Raw genomic sequence first — 19,585 nt, forward strand, 5'->3', positions numbered from 1 at the left:
AGAAGAACAATCTCAATAATTTGGGCAAGAAGGTGGATCTCGGTGAGTTTGAGGCCAGCCTGGTCTACAGAGCGAGATCCAGGACAGACACCAAAACTACACAGAGAAACCCTGTCTCAAAATAAATAAATAAATAAATAAATAAATAAATAAATAAATAAATAAATAAATAATAATAATAATAATAATAATAATTTGGGCAAGAGAAATATTAAAGTTAATAGGCAATTGGAGAAGTGCAAGGAAAATAAGAATGCAACCACAAACAAGGATGTAGGGATTAAGGTGAAAGCAGATGCAAGCATTCTGCAATTTTATGACGCCAGGGCAGTCTGTGGTGAGAAGGGCCTAGCAGGGCCAGTGATGGGTAGGTAGGGTCTGGAGGGCTTAGGCTGTGCTATGGAGATGCTCTTCTCTATCTGTATTTTAGCAACATGATTGTCCTCTTATCTTTGTCTGGGAATTGGCAAATTGTGTCCCTCTCTATATAGATTAGGACCTCAGATACTTTGTCTTACATTTAAAATATTGAAAAAGTCTAAAGAATACTTCACGTCCTATAAACGCACACACAATTCAGATTCCAGTGGTGGGATGGAAATCATTACTGTAAGATGGGCCTGTTCTTTTGTGTGTTCTCTCTGTCTGCATTGGGCTCAGCAGTGGAAGGGCTGTGTATTTGCAAGAGAGAATGTTTGGCCTGCAGCTCCTGAAGCATTTACTTCTGACCCTTGACCAAAAAGCCTTACCACCCCCTAATTAGCCATTTATCTTTTTTCCCCAATCCTCCCCTACAGTGGAATGTCCTCCATTGACTAGTGGGTATGAGGTTAGCTTTTAGATTTGGACTAAAAGCACAGAGTCCCTCATGCTGTTTTGGTTTGCAGACAAGTCCTAGTCTAGCTCATGCTTTTCTTTGCTACGGGACAGACTTTTCACAGCATGTGCATGAACAGATGAATTTCTATCGACAAGGACTAGCAATGGAAACAGAAAGCCAAAGGCCCTCCAGATTGAAATGTCTGGGGTGTTCCTTGCCAGCCGTGTTTCTGATACCCCTCTAGGGCTACATCACCTACAGTGGGCAGCCTGTGCCATGCTCCTTTCTGAAAAGGTGCATGCCAGATATAGACAGCACTAATAACTAGAATACTGCCTCTCATATGCATCCTAAACCTATTTCCCCATAGGCTCTACCAGGGACCTACAGTTCTGTACTTGAATCTCAACTTTCTCTATTCAAAGGTTCTTTCCATATTTTAAAACAGCAATTGTGTGAGTGGTCTTTCCTTCACGTTCAGTTTCTCCATCCCTTGAACTAATCACCCGAGGATAAGATTTTGAGTCCCCTCTCAATCCTGGTCACTTTCTTCTAAATGTGTTAGAGTTTGTTCTAACAGTCTAGGTGTGGTTTATTAGTACATCTGTACTGCTAGGGATTCTCCACTTTTATTCATGAAATTCATACATAATATCAATACTGTGTAATTAAACATACCTGATTTTCTGATAATCCAAGAGAGTATGTGATTGCTCACATTGGATCAGTGGCAATGTAGGCACTTTGTTATTTTTTTCCCTCAGTTTCTCATATGTCTTGTCTCATAGGTCATGGCTGATGGCTCTGTATCAACAATGTTATCTAAAAAGAAATTAGAAGATGATTTCGATGTACAAACTGAGGGCTATGATAGTTTATCATCAATTCACCTTGAAAAGAATCACATGCAAATCTATGGTGAACATGTTCCCAGGTAAAAATGATACTGACAACACTAGGATTTTTATTCTCCATCCCAAATTCAAGAAGCATCTTTCCCGAGTGTCTCGAATGTTCTGATTTTTACTTCTTCAAATAGGTTTTTTGTGATCTATGCTGATGGGTCTGGCGTGGAACTTCTCCGAGACAGTGACATAGAAGAATACTTATCCTTGGCCTATGGAGAATCAACAACTGTGGTTCTGCAGGAGCCAGTCCAGGAACACCCAGGTAGAGACTGCCTGCTGCCTGCAGCTCCCTGTGTCCTCCAGTGATTCTCATCCGCTTGCTGTTCAGCCCCCTTTGCTCACTTGACTACTCCAACTGGCCACTTACATAGCTCCAGAAGATGATATTCATCTCCAACTGTGTCTAAGAATCAACTTGTGTAAGCCAAGAATGAAAGCCTTTTGCTGCCCTAAGCAGGCTTGTGCCTAGGTCTTTTTTTTTTTATCAGTTCATTCCATCCTGTTTAGAAACAATACGAGGTTTCTTAAAAGTTCTTTTTTCTATTATCATTTTTAAGGTGATATTTTGTCAAACTGAATACAACAAGAAAACACATTGTCTGCATCAGTTAGACTACTAATCAGAGGTGTATATGTTATATGACATATTTGTTGGGGGTTTATATTATTTTTATCAATTTCAAAGAAATCATTGCATGAAATTAAAGGCACACACTTTGGTATAGATTTTGAGTCAACTTGAGAGTATGATTTCATGCCTGTGCTTGTATCAGCATACATGTACACATTATATGCCTTATTCTTATGACTGAGGAAAATAGAAGACTGTTACTGGTTATGCAGTGTATGTAAAAAAAAAAAAAAACTATGTAAAGTTGGTGGGCATGGTGATATAATAACCCCTGAACTAGGAGACCACTGCAAGCTTGAGGTCAGCCTACACTAACTACATAGCAAGACTCTGACTCAAAAAACTATGAGACAGCAAGAACTCTCCTTAAGTATTTTTAAACATTTAAATAGCATCAACTTAGCAGCCTATCCTGTGCCAAATACCAATTTAGTTTTTGGAGTACATAATGAGATAAAACAAACATAGACCCTATTTCCTTAAAACTTAAAATTTAATGACAGAAATGTGTGTTAATTAAATAGCCACACAAATAACTGTGTAATTATAATTTTGTATGAGATCTATGAAGAATAGAAATATTTTTCAATGAGAACTTTGAACAGAGAAACCTGGGGTTGTCTAGAAAATTTCTCTGGAGATGCTGAGACCCAAGAGCTTGTTAGCACATTCGGGTGTGTGTATTGGGGGTAGGGGTTTCTTAGAGAAGAAAACACAAAGAATTATACCAAATTGAAAATGGATAGGAAAAGGCCAAACCTGGCTGAAGTGTGGAAGGAAGACATGGATCAAGTTGAGGCAGGGGTGAGCAAAGATCCTGCTTTACTCTTTGAACAAGGGGAGGTAGAAGAAGGTTTAATCAATTGTGAACCTCACTGGTCAACCTGGCTGTCAGGGTAGGTTCACTCCAGAGTGCAGCCTGCCAGAAAAGCTAGCTGTTGCTTCAGTCCAGGGCGGGATACCTCTGAGGCACAGGACTGAGTGTTGCATCTGTGGAGAAGGCAGAAGAAGATGGAGTCAAGGCACCTTGGCAGACCTGACCCAAATATGGTTATTGAGGAACAGAAAGTGAATACTTTTGGTTGATTAGAGGCCATTTTTCAGGTAGTGACTGACTCATGGTCTCATCTTAGAGAATGACACCCTAAAGCATAATCACTGTCCCTGACTAAGGTTTTTATGTAAAAGGCCATTCAAAAGTATTTGTTATCTGTCCTATTTTGGTAAGTCCAAAATGTATCCTAATTAATCTTCAACTATAACTAACTAACCTTCAACTATAACTAACTAATCTTCAAATCCCTCAGAGACCCAAGAAGGAAATAATATTAGCTAACAAAAATAAAAACAGGAAGTGCATGCAAGCAACTTCCAAAAAATTTGTGAGTTGACAGAAACAGCCAGCTGTCTGGACAGTCACCTGAGGTTTCTCCGCAGTGCTGGGGCATCATCTTCAGCCTATAGGCTTAGCATATCTGACAGATAATGAAATTATTTTCTCTGAATTTGTCAAATACAAATGGACTAGACATTGTTTAGGTATTTATTACTTGTATATATTGTATATAGTTATTGTACTTTTGTATATAGTTTTTCTTATATTAGTTATAAGCTTTTTCTTTTTTTTCCTTTTTATTAAAATAGAAAAGGGGAAATAAGGTGATATTTTATTTGTATTAAAATGTTATTTGTATGTTAATAAATAAAGTTGCCCGGGGGTCAGAGCTATTAGCAAGCCATAGGAAAGCAGGGCAGTGGTAGCGTATGCTTGTAATTCCAGCACTTGGTAGGCAGAGCTGGGTAAGTCTCTGTGTGTTCAGGGATACAGCCATTATTGGATACACATGCCTTTAATCTTAATACCAATCATGGAAAACCTGGAGGCCTATACAGACAGGCCGTGAGGAGGCGGTCATGTGGTTGAGTTTACAACCAATGAGAAGGCAGGACAGGAACTATATATAAAGACTTTAACACAGGGGTATCTCTGGTTTGGAGAGGTAGGACCACCACAGGAGGAAGGGTAAGGTTTTAGCTCTTAGCTCTGACCTCTTGGCTTTCTTCTTAAAAAAAAAAAAAAAAAAAAAAGTATTTGTTGAACTTGGTTAATGCCCGTTGAACTTGTCAGAATCACTTTGGTAGAGAAATGACCTCTGCTAATCTCTTTAATCCAGGTGCCTTGAGCATCACAGTCCTTCGCCCTTTCCATGAAGCATCACCATGGCTAATGAAGAAGGAATTAGACACCATTGTTCCTCCCAATCTCCAGTCAAGGTCCTGGGAACATTTTCCTTCAGTTGAGGTATATGCTTCCGACCATAAAGTCACTCTCTTTACACTTCCATTCAGGCTCAGGTCTTCTGTAGTTTTATATATTTTCATCCTTCTGTGAGATAATGAATGAGCTCAAGAAATTTTATATTTGGAGATTTTAAGTATTTGTAGACGTAGCCATAGACTTTTAGAGGACCATGACAGGCTAACTAATTTGTTTCATTTTTTATTCTATATTATAAGCCTGGGTATATTCCCTATAATATTAAAACATCTCTTATGAATAACCTGTTACAGTTCATCTATCATGGACTTCCTGAGACTATACCACTTTCCCTGTCATTTCTTAGCTATTAATTTAGAAACAAAATTTGGTGCCTTAAACTCTCTGTTTTTTCTTCATGTATTAAAAATCGAGCAAAAAGAGAGAGGGGAAATAAAGAATTTTGCATGAATTTTGCAACTGCAATGTTAGCGAGTAAATACTGTGGTTATGATCATGCCAGATTAGTGAAACTCCACCCTAAAGTTTTAAAATCACATTTTGCTGAAGCATCACTAAATCCTGCATCTTGTAAGATTGTCATTTTGTTTCATACCACCGTATGCAACATGTCCAGCACATCATATGGTGTTCAATTATGAAATCTGTCAAGACACCGAAATGTGAACATAGAGCATATTGCTGTTAAGTGAGGAGGGTAATGTCTTTGAGTTTTTACTTGCAGTATCCTACAGTAAATTCTGCTATAGCAAGAGCAGAGAGGATGAGCAAAAATCACCTACATCTTTGTTTTAATTTGGTGACTCTAATCAAATCGATGAGATGAAAGTGGCCATGACGTCTTGTCCTGAATCTTAGAACAGGTTATACTGGACCACAATATTCTTCTCTGAAAGTTGAAAATGTCAAAAAGCTGAAAGTACTACAGGATGATAAGATAAATATGCCCCGTTCTGGACTAATGAAGATTAGTCTCTTCACCTGAAACTCTTATACTACAAACTGAAAACTACTGGGTGGTTGTCACTGGCCACTCTTTTTTTAAAACAAACACCAAGGCAGCGAAGTACACCAGTCCTGAAGGCCAATTACTAGGATGACAGAGATTTGCACTCACTCTTAGGTATTCATTCCTTCCCAAGAAACCACTAGAAAATTCTGGAGGTGGGTTTCATCAAGAGTGAGCTCAAAGTTGGCCCAGACCCATGGAATGATTTTGCTCTCAGAATCTTCCTACATAAACTCACACAGAACCAGGAAGTTAAAGGCTGCTGACTCCAAATGTTTTATGTGATCTGAGTGTGCTAAACAAAGCGTCGTTCATGTGACATGAATTAGATGGTTGCTGAATTAGCATGTGCAGAATCACAGCCCTCCTGAAGGGATGCCCATTTGAGACTGTTAGCGGCACACACAAAGACGAAATTTTGCTCAGATCCGTGAGGATGAGGATTTTTCCAGCACCATATTGTCCCTTGAAGGTGGTACTATAATAGCTTCAACTTCTGCTGAAAGGACTGGCTCTTTACTTGGCCCTTCAGATGTTCACTGGGCAACCTAAAAGCTAGTTCGTTTGGCATCTCTGCCTCCATTTTGCATCTGTCTCCTTTAAATTTGGATAATGTTGCTGCTCAACTTTTCATATAGACATGGTAATCATCTGAAGATCTTTCATCTAAAACCAGCAACCGTCCCCTTCAAGGCTAGAAGCACCAAAGAGTGCTTTTGAGATTTGCAGAGACACCATAATAGACAAATTGTCGGTCACCAGGTTTTACAACTTCCTTGTCCTAGTTAGCATTAATTATCAAATAGTCTAGAGTCATCTGAGAAGCAAGCCTTGATTGTGGGATTGCTTACATCAGGTGAGCCTGTTGGCATGTCTGGGGACTGCCTTGACTATCAATAGATACTGGAGGTCTCAGCCTCCTGTGGGTGGCACCAACCCTAGGTGGGTGGTTCTAGACGATATAAGAAAGCTGGCAGCATGAGCCTGTCAGTGAGTGAGGCAGAGGGTGAGCGAGCAAGCAGCATTTCTCCAGTTTTCCTTCCTTGAGTTCCTGACCTGACTTTCCTCAACAATAAACTGTGACCTGAAAGTATAAGGCAAATCAACTCTTTCCTCCCCAGATTGCTTTGGTTGGAGTGAAGTTTTTTGTTTGTTTGTTTGCTTGCTTGCTTGCTTAGTTTTAGGGAATTTTGGAATTAAGTTCTAACTATGTAGACCAGGCCTGCCTTGAACTCACAGAGATCCATCTGCTTCTGCCTCTGGGGTGATAGCATTAAAAGGTGGGTGCCATCACACCAGGTGGCTTGATTTTTTTTTTCCCCAGCAACAGCACCTCTAGACATCTCTGGGCACTGTCCAAAACCCAAAAGAATTAACACCTGACTTTCTGACTTACCCTTTGTTCTTAGCCATTGTCTCTGAAAGTCATTTTGGATTCCAGGAATAACTAGATGAGTGGAAACTATTCCCTGACCCCCAGTCTACCTCTGGCAGCAGCAACCTTCTAATTGTCTAGAAAGCTCTGATCCTGAGCTAATGATCAACCAGACCATACTTGGATCAAGACTGCCTGAGGATGCATACATATTAATTGCTCACCTTCTTTTTTCCTTCTTTTTTTTCCCTCCCTCATATCTCTCCAAAGCTCTTGTTAGCTTCTTGAAAATGGTGCATGAGATGCTAGTCCCAATGCTTCTCAGTGTAGCCATACAGAATGGTGAATCTCTTTCCTAATTTACCATTACTTTGGTCATTTGGATTAGGGCGTAGGTGACCAAACCTGGTCTGTTTGGATCCCTCAAAGTCAGATCTCCACTGGTTTTGGAACTCCATAACCACCCCTGATCTAGTATTCACATAAGAGTACTTGGCTAAAAAGTCCATCACTGCACTATTCTGACTTCTTTGGTGAAACCTGTACTTTTTTTTTTTTTTATAGAAAAAGACTCCAGGACCTCCATTTGGCACTCAGAATTGGAAAGGCCTCTGTATTGGGTTTAAACAGCTAACAAACGCCCCAGCCCCTATACTCAAAGGCCCCAAGGTACTACAGATGCGTCAGTTCATCCAGCATGAGGTCATAAAGAATGAGGTGAAACTGAAGCTTCAGATTTCCCTTAAGGTAAGAGAATCCTGGTGATGTGACAATCCACCCCCGCCAAAGATCAGGAACAAAGCAAATCATTCCTGTCCATCTCCTGAAGAGCCTGAAATCATCTAGTTTTACCGGTATTTAGAATAACACTTGAATATCGGTTTCCCAAAATACAAGGTTAAAAGGTAGAGGATACTTAATGATTCCTATAACTTAATATAGGCTTAAGTTATAGGAATCATTAAGAGGCCCCAAAGGTGTTGCTATAGTTTGAAAAACAAAACCAATATACAATTTCTATATAGTATTTTTTCTTTCATACTACACAGAAAGCCAACACTCTCTGGAGAAAATGTAGAGCCACATATTAATCAGATACTTGTTCATGGATGAAAACAGTTGCTGCTTTGAAAATGGTCTAAGACTTCATAAATAGATGGCTTGTTCTGCAATCATAGCTATAGAATCTTTCTAAGTTTAACTCTCTCTGCATAGATATTATATGCATTTTATGGTTATATGCTCAGAACCTAGCATCGAGAAGAGGATCAATATTGATAGATGTTGATCAAATACTCATGGGGAAGGAATATATTTCATCTAGAAGCAAAGGCATGGACTAAGTAACTTATACCCATGGACAGAATCATAGAGACAAGACTGAGAGACCAGGAATCATCCACCTCAGTTTATCCATCTCAGTGAAAAGGATGCTGCAGCACAGTGTTAGAAGCAGGGCCCTCCCTGTGACGTTCTCTCCTGTGGCTTTAAAGCTTTTCTTGAGGGCAGAGAGGGACTTGGCTTATCACTATTAACCTCCTGAGAAAAAGTTTTCCCAGTGCTTGACCAGCTAACTGATTGCGGAGAGGTAGAAACTTATCTCCTTAGTCCTTTTGGGATGTTCCAAGTTGACATTGACTATCTTGGTCTCCTTCTCTGCCAAGTTCTTGATCTTTATCCATTTGTTTGACTGTCCTGGTCTAGGATTATATAAACCATATTCTAAAGAAAGAAGACGAGCTACAGGAAATGACCGTCAAGGATTCCAGGACGGAGGAAGAAAGAGGCAATGCTGCTGATCTCCTCAAGCTGGTTATGGTGAGAGAATGGCTGGAGACCAGCGTTCTTGCTCCTCTCTCACTGTCAGGTGCTCCCAGACAGAATGCACAGGGAATAGCTGTGTGAGAACCCGCCAAGGTTCTGAAGTATTTGCTTTATCCTCATCCTAACTTTTTCTGTGCTAACTGGATTATGGATTTGTTGAATTTTCCAAATATATCTTCCTTTGACTATTCCTTTGCTCACAGCGAATTTGGAAGATCCTCAAATAAAAGATATATATGTTATTATTTTACTATGAATATATACTACTAATTTTACTCTAAGAAATTAATGTTTATTGAAATACTGAATAACTTAATGAATGTGAAAGAAAGAGTAATTTCCATAGGCCAAACTATTTCCATTCTTAGAAATTCATTAAATAATGAAGCAACAAAATATTCAAATAAATTGTATATTGGTATTTAAGAAGAACAAATTTACTTTATAGTTTTTTTCCATAACAAGTCAAATTGAGCACATAAAGAATGCTTCTAAACAAAGTATTTCCATGTGTAATATAATTAACATCAAGTAATTCTAATCTTCATTTCAGTCTTTCCCTAAAATGGAGGAAACTACAAAAAGTCATGTTACTGAAGGTAACTGGAATTTGATATTTTTCTGTAATATATCTACAGATTTCAGAAGGACTTCTTAAATATATTTGTTTGTCATTCTGTATACCACAGCAAATCCTCATCAATCAATCTCCACTCCTATCCTGGCCATGCTATTGCGAAGGTTTATATGTTTTCATTCTGCCCTGAAAAACAGTGATTCCCTCCTTAGTTCACCTTTAACCTTCCTTTGCCAAACAACAACAACAACAACAAAAAAAAAAAAACCACTGGTATTTTACCTTCTCTCTTACCTCAACTCCACAGAAAATAGCCACTAGCAAGAAGCCAGCTGACCAGTGCCCCCATGTACAATGCACACAGCCGCCAAGCAAGTGCCCAGACATTGCCCACACCTTGCACTCTTCTACACTGAATGTCGTAAAACAAACAGCTACTCTCAAAGGAGTACCTCCCTGACCCCTACAAGCTTGGTCATATCACAGCAACAGCACTAGAAATTTTACTGGGATTTTGCTTTCAGTTATATGACAGAGGCCCTAAGCTGGCTGCCTTGGGCTTCACTAAACCCTTAGACACAGTATTGACTTGTACTCTTGTTTTGTTGTTACTGTTGTTGTTGTTGTTGATCTAGATTTTTCTCTTCTTAAGATTTCATATTCCAGCAGTGACATCTAACTGGAAGTGCTGAGCCACTGCCCCTTTAGAGGGCCATTATGGAAGAGGCTATTACAGTCTCCAGTACTCCTCTGTCTGGATACTGTCATCACTCTTTCACAAGTTGGCCCCTGCAATAGAGTTCCCAGTGAACATAAATACAAAAGGCCTTGTTAAAACTTAATTTTGGATAAATAATAAATAATATGCATTGTAAGTATATCCCAAATATAGCATGCTACATACTTATCCTTTAGAAAGCATGTTTAACTAAAATGCAAATTTTATTTATCCTATATTTGATCTTACAAAATGACCCTGGGCTATTTGAGCTTGTGACATACGGTCCAAGAAATCAGGCATGTGTGACAGAGGCAAACCTACAGGCCACCCAATAGTAATGGTTAAACAAATTGTGTTTCTCAAATTGCTGCAGGAAGGAAACAGCATACGTAAAACTGACCTTGCTGATTGCCAATGATGCTACAAAGTCAGCATCTCCCATTGTACTTCCTAAGATGTTCTTTAAGGGGATGCCTCCAAAAAGCATGAGTTTTACACTAACACAGATTTGGATAATATTTTACATTGTCTCACTTTCTTAAAGACTTACAACATACATTAATTAAGGGTACAGAAAAGTCTCACAAGAAGAAAACTTACTTACCCTTGTCTACATCAGTGTTTTCTAAGTTTTCTTATCTTGACCAGGTATCCTATTCTTTCTCTGACAAAATGACAGCTCACTGAAACCGTATGCTATAGACAAACTCTGAGCACTATCACCCAAATTTTAAAAGTGTATGATATTCAGCTCTTTGGAATTGGATAATAGGTACATGTTTAGAATAACAACCTCAGTATGATGGCCAATCTGTTTTAATATGAGAAAATTCAGGCCCTTGCCATGCAGCTTCCCTAGTGATATAGGGCAAAGTATTTATGTCTGGATCATAAAAATGATGTTCACTAGCAGAACATGCCATGGAAAGTAGTCTGGTTGTTACAGCTTGGGTGCAGAAATCCTCCAAAACAATCAATAAATTTAATTGTGTAATGAAGAAATGTTATAAAGAAGTCAATACTAACACTAAACGTGTTATTTTTAAAGTTGCTGCCCACCTAACAGATTTGTTCAAGCAATCTATAACTTTGACTCCAAAATGTTCACCAGAAGCATTCACTAAAGATTACTTTGAGAAGAAATGGAGGTAAGCTGCACTGGATATATGTCCCAGTTAGTGTACACATAGGGGATGCAGAGGTGTGGGGATAGTTGTGGCCCTTCTCCTGTTGTAGTGCTGCTGCTGCTCTGTCGCTCGAGAGCACTGCCCGGTTCACCACATTTTTCTTCTTCTCACATAGGGATACATCACAAGGAAAGAGCTGGAAAGAAAAGCTTGAGGAACAGAGGTAATTCTGCCCCAGTGTAGACATAAGCCTGTGAAAAGCCCAGTTCCGGAATCTCTGAGTTCAGTAGGCTACAAGGTCCCACAGGCTCCCAGCTACTCCTTGGCATTTCAACAGGTCAAGGTGGCACTTGAGGAGGCCTGTTAGGCCATTGGGTAGATGTCGATAGCCCCATCTCCTGCAGTGGATTTTGGTGGTCACCCTTCGTGCTTCTGGTGATTCTAATATACTCATGAACACTTTGGGAATTAGTCATAACACTCAGGATTCATGTTGTTTGCCTCAGGAATGTGTCCTGAGCGTCATGATGTTTGTTTTCCTCCAGTCTGAGCTTAAGATTTAACTCTAGCTTTTTATCCATAAAGGAAGCCAAATATGTTTATGTAGCTGGGGTGGGGTGGCCATTTTTATGCATAAGTGTTGTTGGTTGCTTTTCACTCTTTACTCTTTGGAGGCCTGCCACCCAGCTCCCAAATAAGCCACAGAGACTTTTTCTTACTTATGAATGTTCAGCCTTAGCTTGGATTGTTTCTAGCCAGCTTTTCTTAACTTAAATTATCCTGTCTACCTTTTGCCTCTGGGCTTTTACCTTTTTCTATTTCTGTACATCTTTTCACTACTTCTTACTCTATGTCTGGCTGTGTAGCTGGGGGGCTGGCCCCTATCATCCTCCTCTCCTCCTCCTTTTCTCGCTCCACTCTTTTCTGTCCCTCCTATTTATTCTCTCTGCCTGCCAGCCCCACCTATTTCTCTTTCCTGCCTAGCTATTGGATATTCAGTTCTTTATTAGACAATCAGGTGTTTTAGACAGGCAAAGTAACACAGCTTCACAGAGTTAAACAAATGCAACATAAAAGAATGAAATGCATCTTTGCACCATCACACAAATATTCCACAGCATAAACAAATGTAACACATCTTCAACTAATATTCCACAACACATGGGTTGCTCCTTTCAGAAACATCACCTTCATGAAGGTGTTGGGGTTACATTTTGGAGTATATTGGGAAAATGGAATGATAAGACTTATTTCCCCACTTACAAGATTGAACTGGAGGGTGTATGCTGTTTGTAGTAGAAGAAAACCATTTGTTCCTACACATCTTAGGTCCCTGGCTGAGAACCCTATAACAAAAGACAGACTGGTCAGAGGAAATAAATATGGATTTATTTAAGTTTAATGTGAGACAGGGGATGTCATAAAGAAATGAAGATTCAAAGAGAAGACTGGGCCTGCATAGCTCTATGCCCCATTTGATTACTAGACAGCCAGGAATAAATATGATGGCACAAGAGTATTACCTAATAGTAGTAAACTGGGAGAAACCAATGGGGCCTGGATGCTCAGATAGTCAGGCATCCCTCCATCTTCCAGACAGAGATGCTCCTTTCCTCTTCACATAGGAAGGGTACCACTCCTGGGAGCCTGGTGACCTGCTTCATTGAAAGGGTAGGAAAAATGCTTTCTAGGTTTTCTGGCCTAGAAACAATGTGTGAGACTATCAATGGGGAATGAGCCTGGATGTTCAGGGAACAATAGGCGATGGAGACTTGATTTTATTTTTTCTTTAATGTACTTTTAAATTTTATTACCAATCTCAAATTGTTACAGCTATAAGACAATGGACATGGCAAATAAAAATAAGAATATCATTATGATCCAAAAATGATGAGAATTAGTATGATGACTTTTTAAAGTTCTGTAACAACTCCATACATGTATTCAGTGCATTCTGGCTACTGTTTTTCCTGCATCACTCTTACCCCTCTCCTCCCCCTCCTAGCCCCCCTCCTCCCTCCCTGTCCCATCTCAGAGTCATGACTTTGGTTTGTTGTGTCACTCATTTAGTTAGAGTTATCTATGTGACTGTTGGATGGGGACTATCCACTAGAGCTTGGCAGGGTCATCAGTAGGTACAGGAGCAAAGGCACTGTCTCCCCTTTCCCTAGTCTAATGAGCAAGGCATGGGGCCCCCTGAGTCCCTCCTCCATCCCTGTCGGCCCATTCTTGTGCAATCTCTGTGCGCACATATATAATTGTTAAGGGTCGATGGACTTATTCTTTTAACACCTTTTAAATTCTGTGCTGATTCATGAGTTGCCCATTATTTTTAACAACTGAAATAGTCACAATTCAAAATTTTAACGTGTGCGGGGTTAATCACAGCTAGGGAAGGTGAGACACATAATTGAATGTGTGGCATGAAAAGAAAAAAGTGAGAACAGGAAACGTGGGCTGAGTATAAGGAAACCAGTATGTCAGGGACTTGAAAGGTGCACAGCAAATATGAGCTCCTATAGAAGAATCAACACCGGGACTGGAACAAAGGAATGTAGGCCTCTCAATTACCAGGCTCGTTGCTTCCTTCATAAGAAAAATCGTAAGAGAGCCGTGACCCACCGCCAGACTGCCCTGCTTGAAGGGGAAGTCCCGTGAGTCAGGAGAGAGAAGGCATTTTTTTTTTTTTTTTTTTTTTTTTGGTTTTTCGAGACAGGGTTTCTCTGTGTAGCTTTGCGCCTTTCCTGGAACTCGCTTTGGAGACCAGGCTGGCCTCGAACTCACAGAGATCCGCCTGGCTCTGCCTCCCAAGTGCTGGGATTAAAGGCGTGCGCCACCACCGCCGGGCCGAGAGAAGGCATTTTAATGGCAGATTAAAGTCATTTAAACAAGATGGCTTACCGATTGTACTTCACAGTCCTTCTGGGCATGCAGTCTGTGTATGGTCACGGGTCTCAGAGTCAGTGTGTCTAGGGACAGTTGAAGTATGATTCCCGGTGGACTCTACTATGCCAACTGGCTATTTCACTTCGGGGGTTCAGTTTGCTTATCTAAAAAATATGAAGATGATCAGCCAGGATGACTGACTGTCGCTTAGAAGGTACCGTTGTCAAGATCACGAGCTTAAAGTTGTATGACCCAGATTGTTGTTCGGCTCCACCTTGTATTAATTATGCTTTAGAGTAAGTACTTAGTCTCCTGCACCTCGAGGTTTTTCCTATAAAATGGAGATGACAAGGCTTACCCAGTAACCCAGTTTAGAGCTCCTTGGCCTCCCCCGAGGATCGCCTCCCAGTGGAAGCATTCTGATTTGGAAAAGTCAACTCACAGCAGAGTCGTGTTGCTCTTTTACCTCCTAACAACCTCTCGGACTCTGCTCTTTGTTTTGTGTGGCTGCTCCTGCTGCTGTAATTATGGAGGCCTGTGGCTGTCACTTCAACTCCAGAGGATCACACAACCTCAAAAAAAAAAAAAAAAAAAAAAAAAAAAAACACTCAGGCACTGGAAAGGGACCTTGGCTTTAGACATTTGAGATCAACTGGCATCATTAGTCCCTGTCTCATATAAGAATCTGATTTACAAAGTAAGAAATGTGACTAGAAGTAAAAAGTGAGCAGGCCACCCCCAAATCAAAGAATCTGGGTGGTGCACACCTTTAATCCCAATACTAGGAAGGCAGAGGCAGGTGAGTCTCTGTGTGTTTAAGCCAAGTGTGTGTACGAAGCCAATTCCAGGCCAGCCAAGACTAAATAGTGAGATCCTATCTCAAGAGGAAAAAAAAAAAAAAAAAAGAGTCCAGTGAGTTTTCCCTTCTCAGTCTTACTGTTGGTGAGTGCAATGGTTTCCAGGGGGATTTGGGGCTAAAGCAAAATAATTTTTCAATGTGTTTTCTGTGTGTTCTTTTGTATATCATTGTGGAAATATGAACCAGAGAAAATATCGAGAAAACACGAAATTACTTGTTGCAAATTAGGACCAAAGAAGTCACACCTTATTTTAAGTCTGAATTGAGCCCACTATTTAAGTCACAGGTAATTGAACGTAATTCATAATAATTTAATCTTTATAAAATGATGCTTTGCATGTTAATCTGTAGGTTCTCTTTCCTGATACTGTTTACTTGCCTATTGCAACCATCTGACCGAATAACTCTCGTGCTTCAAACGTGTGATCACGTGACAGGGAAACTCTCCATGCGTGTATCTCTTTTGCTTCCTTCCCCCTTGCATGCAACTGTTAGCCATTCTGTCTCTTCCCTTCTTTGGGCCAAGTCCTCACTGATTTACCAACTGCTAACAAACTCTAATTATAGCTTTATTTCATTAGAGCTCCCTCAGCCATCAACAGTTAAAATACCATTAGCTACTGCAAGTTCTTAGAAGTCCACAGACATTCAACATTCTCCTCTTCCATGTGAGCCCACTCCGAAGACCCTAAGCCACACACTAGCCTGCCTCTCACTGCCCCTCACTGCCCCTCACTACCCTTCATGGCCCCTCCCTGTCCCTCACTGCCCTTCACAGCTGCTCACTGCCTCTCAATGTCCCTCACGGCTACTCACTGCCCTTCACTGACCCTCATGGTCCCTCATGGCCCCTCACTGCCCTTCACTGCCCTCCACAGCTCCTCACTGCCCTTCACTGCCACTGCCCCCTCACTGCACTTTACTGCTGCTCACTGCCCTTCATTGACCCTCATGGACCCTCACTGCCCTTCACAGCTCCTCACTGCCCTTCACTGCTGCTCACTGCCCTTCACTGACCCTCATGGACCCTCAGTGCCCTTCACTGCTGCTCACTGCCCTTCACTGCTGCTCATGGACCCTCATTGTCCCTCACTGCTACTCACTGCCCTTCACTGACCCTCATGGTCCCTCACTGCCCCTCAGGGTCCCTCACTGCCTCTCACTGAAACCTCAAAGCAAAGTGAACACTTTCGTGTGTCCACAATGCCCTAGAGTTCTTGAAAATTCAGGGTACTGCTATTAACCAGATGAAATTCCAAAAAAACAAAGACTAGAATTCAATTAGTCTCTCACTGAATTTTAGTTTTCAACTCATCTTCAGAGCCATGTCAGCATTGTCTGTCAACTTAACTAACATATTTGTGACAGTTACATAAAATAAATATATATCTGTGGGTTTTCCTTTAAGTATAATTATCTGGAGAAGCTTTCCAAAAACCTGCCTCCTTTTACAAAGAAAAATGAAGCCACAACCAAAGCATCTGATCTGGCTCTTCATTCAGGTAAGGCGTTTATATGATTACTATTCCTATCACCTCACCTGAACTGAGTCATACCCAATATGACCCCTTAGGACGTGGCTAGTTCTTACCATCCATTGTCTTAATGAGAGTTGGTAACAGAACATGCTATTATTACCTGCACACTACAGATATGTCTGAGTTATATAAACAAGATAGAAATTGAATTTCAGATTCATTTCTTGTGCCTAACAGCATTTAGAAGATCTGACTAACCAAAGGACTAATGAAAGGTTTTTTTTGAGAACCGGACATTCACATGATCTCAAAATAACTCACATGCTTATTAATTACAACAAGTAAAATGAATATCCATGTCCATTGGAGATTCAGTATCTGACACCTTAGTTAAATAGTCAAGATTTCATCAAAGGTAAGACTGTCTACCACCGAGTGCCTTTCTCACAGAGTGTAATGGACATAGTGACTGTAGAGAATTCATGTCCAAAGTCTTTTATCCGAATCTAACCAAGAAGACATAATTGACAGATGTGTACCCATCTGTAGACGTTGTACAACACAGCTGGCTTGGTCTCTTCAAACACAGTCATTGTCAGGGTAGATGTGTTGTCAGGTGGAGAGCCCTTGGCCAACAGGCATGTGACTTTGAGTTCAGTCCCCAGCACCACACACACACACACACACACACACACACACACACACACACACACACACACTCAGAGTCAATATCATGAAACCAAAAAGATGGGACAAGTGCTGTCATTCAAAAGAGACTGTATGACATAAAAACAACCTGAAACAGATCAAAAGGGGGAACATGGGACTTTTACTAGGGGACTGTATGTCAGAGGACATTGTGGAATTGTTCATTCCTTAGATATACTGATGGGAACATGGATAAAAAGAGAATGTCCATATTTTTAGCAGATGCATGTTGAAAGAGTTGACAATGAAATGGAATTTAGCACTTCTTAGTGAACTGAATAGTGAGAAGACTCAGATAGAGGACATTTCCATGTTCAATGTCATCCCTACAGATGACACCCAGACCGTGGGTGGCCAGGAAAAAAAAAAAAGCAGATACTTTCAAACTGAGCTTTCAAAGCAGAGATCAGGGTCAGAAAAATCACTTGTGATTGTGGTGAGGTGAGATCAGGTGAGCTGAGTTAATAGGCCTTGGGTTGTCAGTTAAACTTGCCACACCTCAGGGAAACAAGAGTAGCTCTCGCCCACCCCTCAAAAAGTCAACATGCTTTCAGAACAGTCACTGGGCAGCTACAGCTGACTGCTTATCCAGGCTTTACACATACACAAGCTGAAATCTATTTGCCTCCCCAGTCATACATACATTTATTTAAAGTTGTTTTGTTTCATATAGTACCTGCTTCTTAACAATACATATTTTAATGAAGAGATACATTTTCACAGTAATGAATAGATTAGAAATCATTTTTGTTTAGTAGGTAAATGCAGAGGCAGATTGCTTGGCCTCAGGCCGGTGATAGCTCCATCTGGCCCTACCGTCCACAAGATCCAGCCAGTTCCTAGGGAGTATTTGCTCTTCAGGAACCGCCTTGTTTGTTAGTGGTAAACACTGACCATATTATGAGGAATCTTTCAATGATGTTCTTCTGTGTAGATTTTTTTTCAGGATAAAGGGGAAACACCTTGCTCATTGAGAAATTCATTGTTCAATGTTGTTTGTACAAACCTTAGTTGTTTCTATATTGCTGGCCATAACATGACTTACATTGTTTGTTTTGGGATTTTTAGATTCTACACTGACAGCAGTTGTAGAAAAAGAAGCTGCAAATACACCTCCCCTTCCAAAAGAGGAAGCTGCTGAGAATATCAAGGAGTCTGATAGCCAAAGTGATACTGAAAATGTAACCAAACCTATCAAGAAGTCTTCCCACCAAAACCAAACTGAGAATTTAGCACAATCTACCCAAGAGGATAATAGTCAAAATGAAACTGAAATTGTAAGCAAGTCTACCAAGGAGTCTGCTAGCCAAAACCATACTGAAAATTTTAAAAAATCTACCAAGAAGTCTGCTAGCCAAAATCAAATTGAAAATTTAATAAAATCTACCAAGGAGTCTGCAAGCCAAAACCACATTGAAAATGTCGCCAGACCTCCTACTGAAGGTATGGCCATCATTATCTTTATCTCACAGGTTCAAAGTAAATGCTGTATCTCCTCAGAATGCAGGATTCTCCTGTCTCGTGTCTCCAGCACTGAGATTTCAGGCTCATGCTGCCATGCCTAAACATGGATGCTGAAAATCCAAGCTCAGGTCTTCTTGTGCAGCAAGTGCTCCATTGACTGACCCTTCTCCCTGGCACCACCAAATTTATATTTTTAAGAGATTACTCTGGGTGGGGGAGTGGCACTGGCTGCTCTTCTAGAGTTCTTGGATTCTATTCCAGGTACCAACATGGGGCTTCCAACCATCTGTAACTCCAGTTTCCTGGGTATCCAACACCCTTTTCTGGCTACTTTGGGCACCAGGTATGCATAGTACATAGACATACATGCTGGCAAAACGCTCATGCACACAATATTTTAAAAAGGAGCAATTACACCTATTTGAGAAGCTGAGGTAGTAGGATTGCACATTTAGGCTAGCCTGGACAACATAGCAAGATTGTACATCCAAAGAAAAAGAACCCACAAATGTAAGCAGACTTTTTCTTGGGCCACCAGATCCCAAATAACAACACAGAGACTTATTATTAATTCTGAAATTAATAATAAGCTAAGCTCAGCCTTAGCTTAGGCTTGTCCCACTGGCTCTTATAACTTAAATTAACCCATATGTTTATTAATCTATGTTCTACCACGTGGTTCTTATCTCTCTCCCATTCTGGTGTCCAACTCATTCCTCATCTCCATGGTGTCTCCTCCATGCCTCAGTTATCCTCTTCCTCTCTTTGCCCAGAAGTCCTGCCTATCTCTCTTGCCTAGCTATTGACCATTCTGCTTTTTATTGCATCAATCACAGCAATATATCTTCACACAATGTACAAATATCCCACAACATCCCCACTTTTTAACTAAATAGAAAGTAAAGATTTTAACTCTAACA

General features: G+C 40.5%; 1 protein-coding gene and 1 long non-coding RNA gene across 2 annotated transcripts in view; one reads left to right on the forward strand and one right to left on the reverse strand.

The window, feature by feature from the left end:
- Nucleotides 1–19,585, forward strand: part of Spag17 (sperm associated antigen 17) — a 234,269-nt gene that overhangs the window by 181,368 nt on the left and 33,316 nt on the right. Inside the window, exons 33-43 of the mRNA XM_052731519.1 lie at nt 1,609–1,754; nt 1,860–1,990; nt 4,534–4,661; nt 7,586–7,768; nt 8,726–8,839; nt 9,399–9,444; nt 11,192–11,291; nt 11,446–11,493; nt 15,202–15,301; nt 16,424–16,517; nt 18,270–18,644. Of these exons, the coding sequence (XP_052587479.1) occupies nt 1,609–1,754; nt 1,860–1,990; nt 4,534–4,661; nt 7,586–7,768; nt 8,726–8,839; nt 9,399–9,444; nt 11,192–11,291; nt 11,446–11,493; nt 15,202–15,301; nt 16,424–16,517; nt 18,270–18,644 (1,465 nt within the window). The remainder of the gene's footprint in view (nt 1–1,608; nt 1,755–1,859; nt 1,991–4,533; nt 4,662–7,585; nt 7,769–8,725; nt 8,840–9,398; nt 9,445–11,191; nt 11,292–11,445; nt 11,494–15,201; nt 15,302–16,423; nt 16,518–18,269; nt 18,645–19,585) is intronic.
- LOC128106198 (uncharacterized) lies at nt 212–13,935 on the reverse strand. The gene is made up of 3 exons (XR_008216625.1): nt 12,534–13,935; nt 3,119–3,349; nt 212–1,642 (listed from the first exon to the last, which is right to left on the reverse strand). It is a non-coding gene; the product is annotated as an uncharacterized LOC128106198 (long non-coding RNA).

This window comes from Peromyscus californicus, unplaced genomic scaffold, assembly GCF_007827085.1.
Source record: "Peromyscus californicus insignis strain IS unplaced genomic scaffold, ASM782708v3 Scaffold_9__1_contigs__length_137607984, whole genome shotgun sequence".
Taxonomy (NCBI): Eukaryota; Metazoa; Chordata; class Mammalia; order Rodentia; family Cricetidae; genus Peromyscus; species Peromyscus californicus.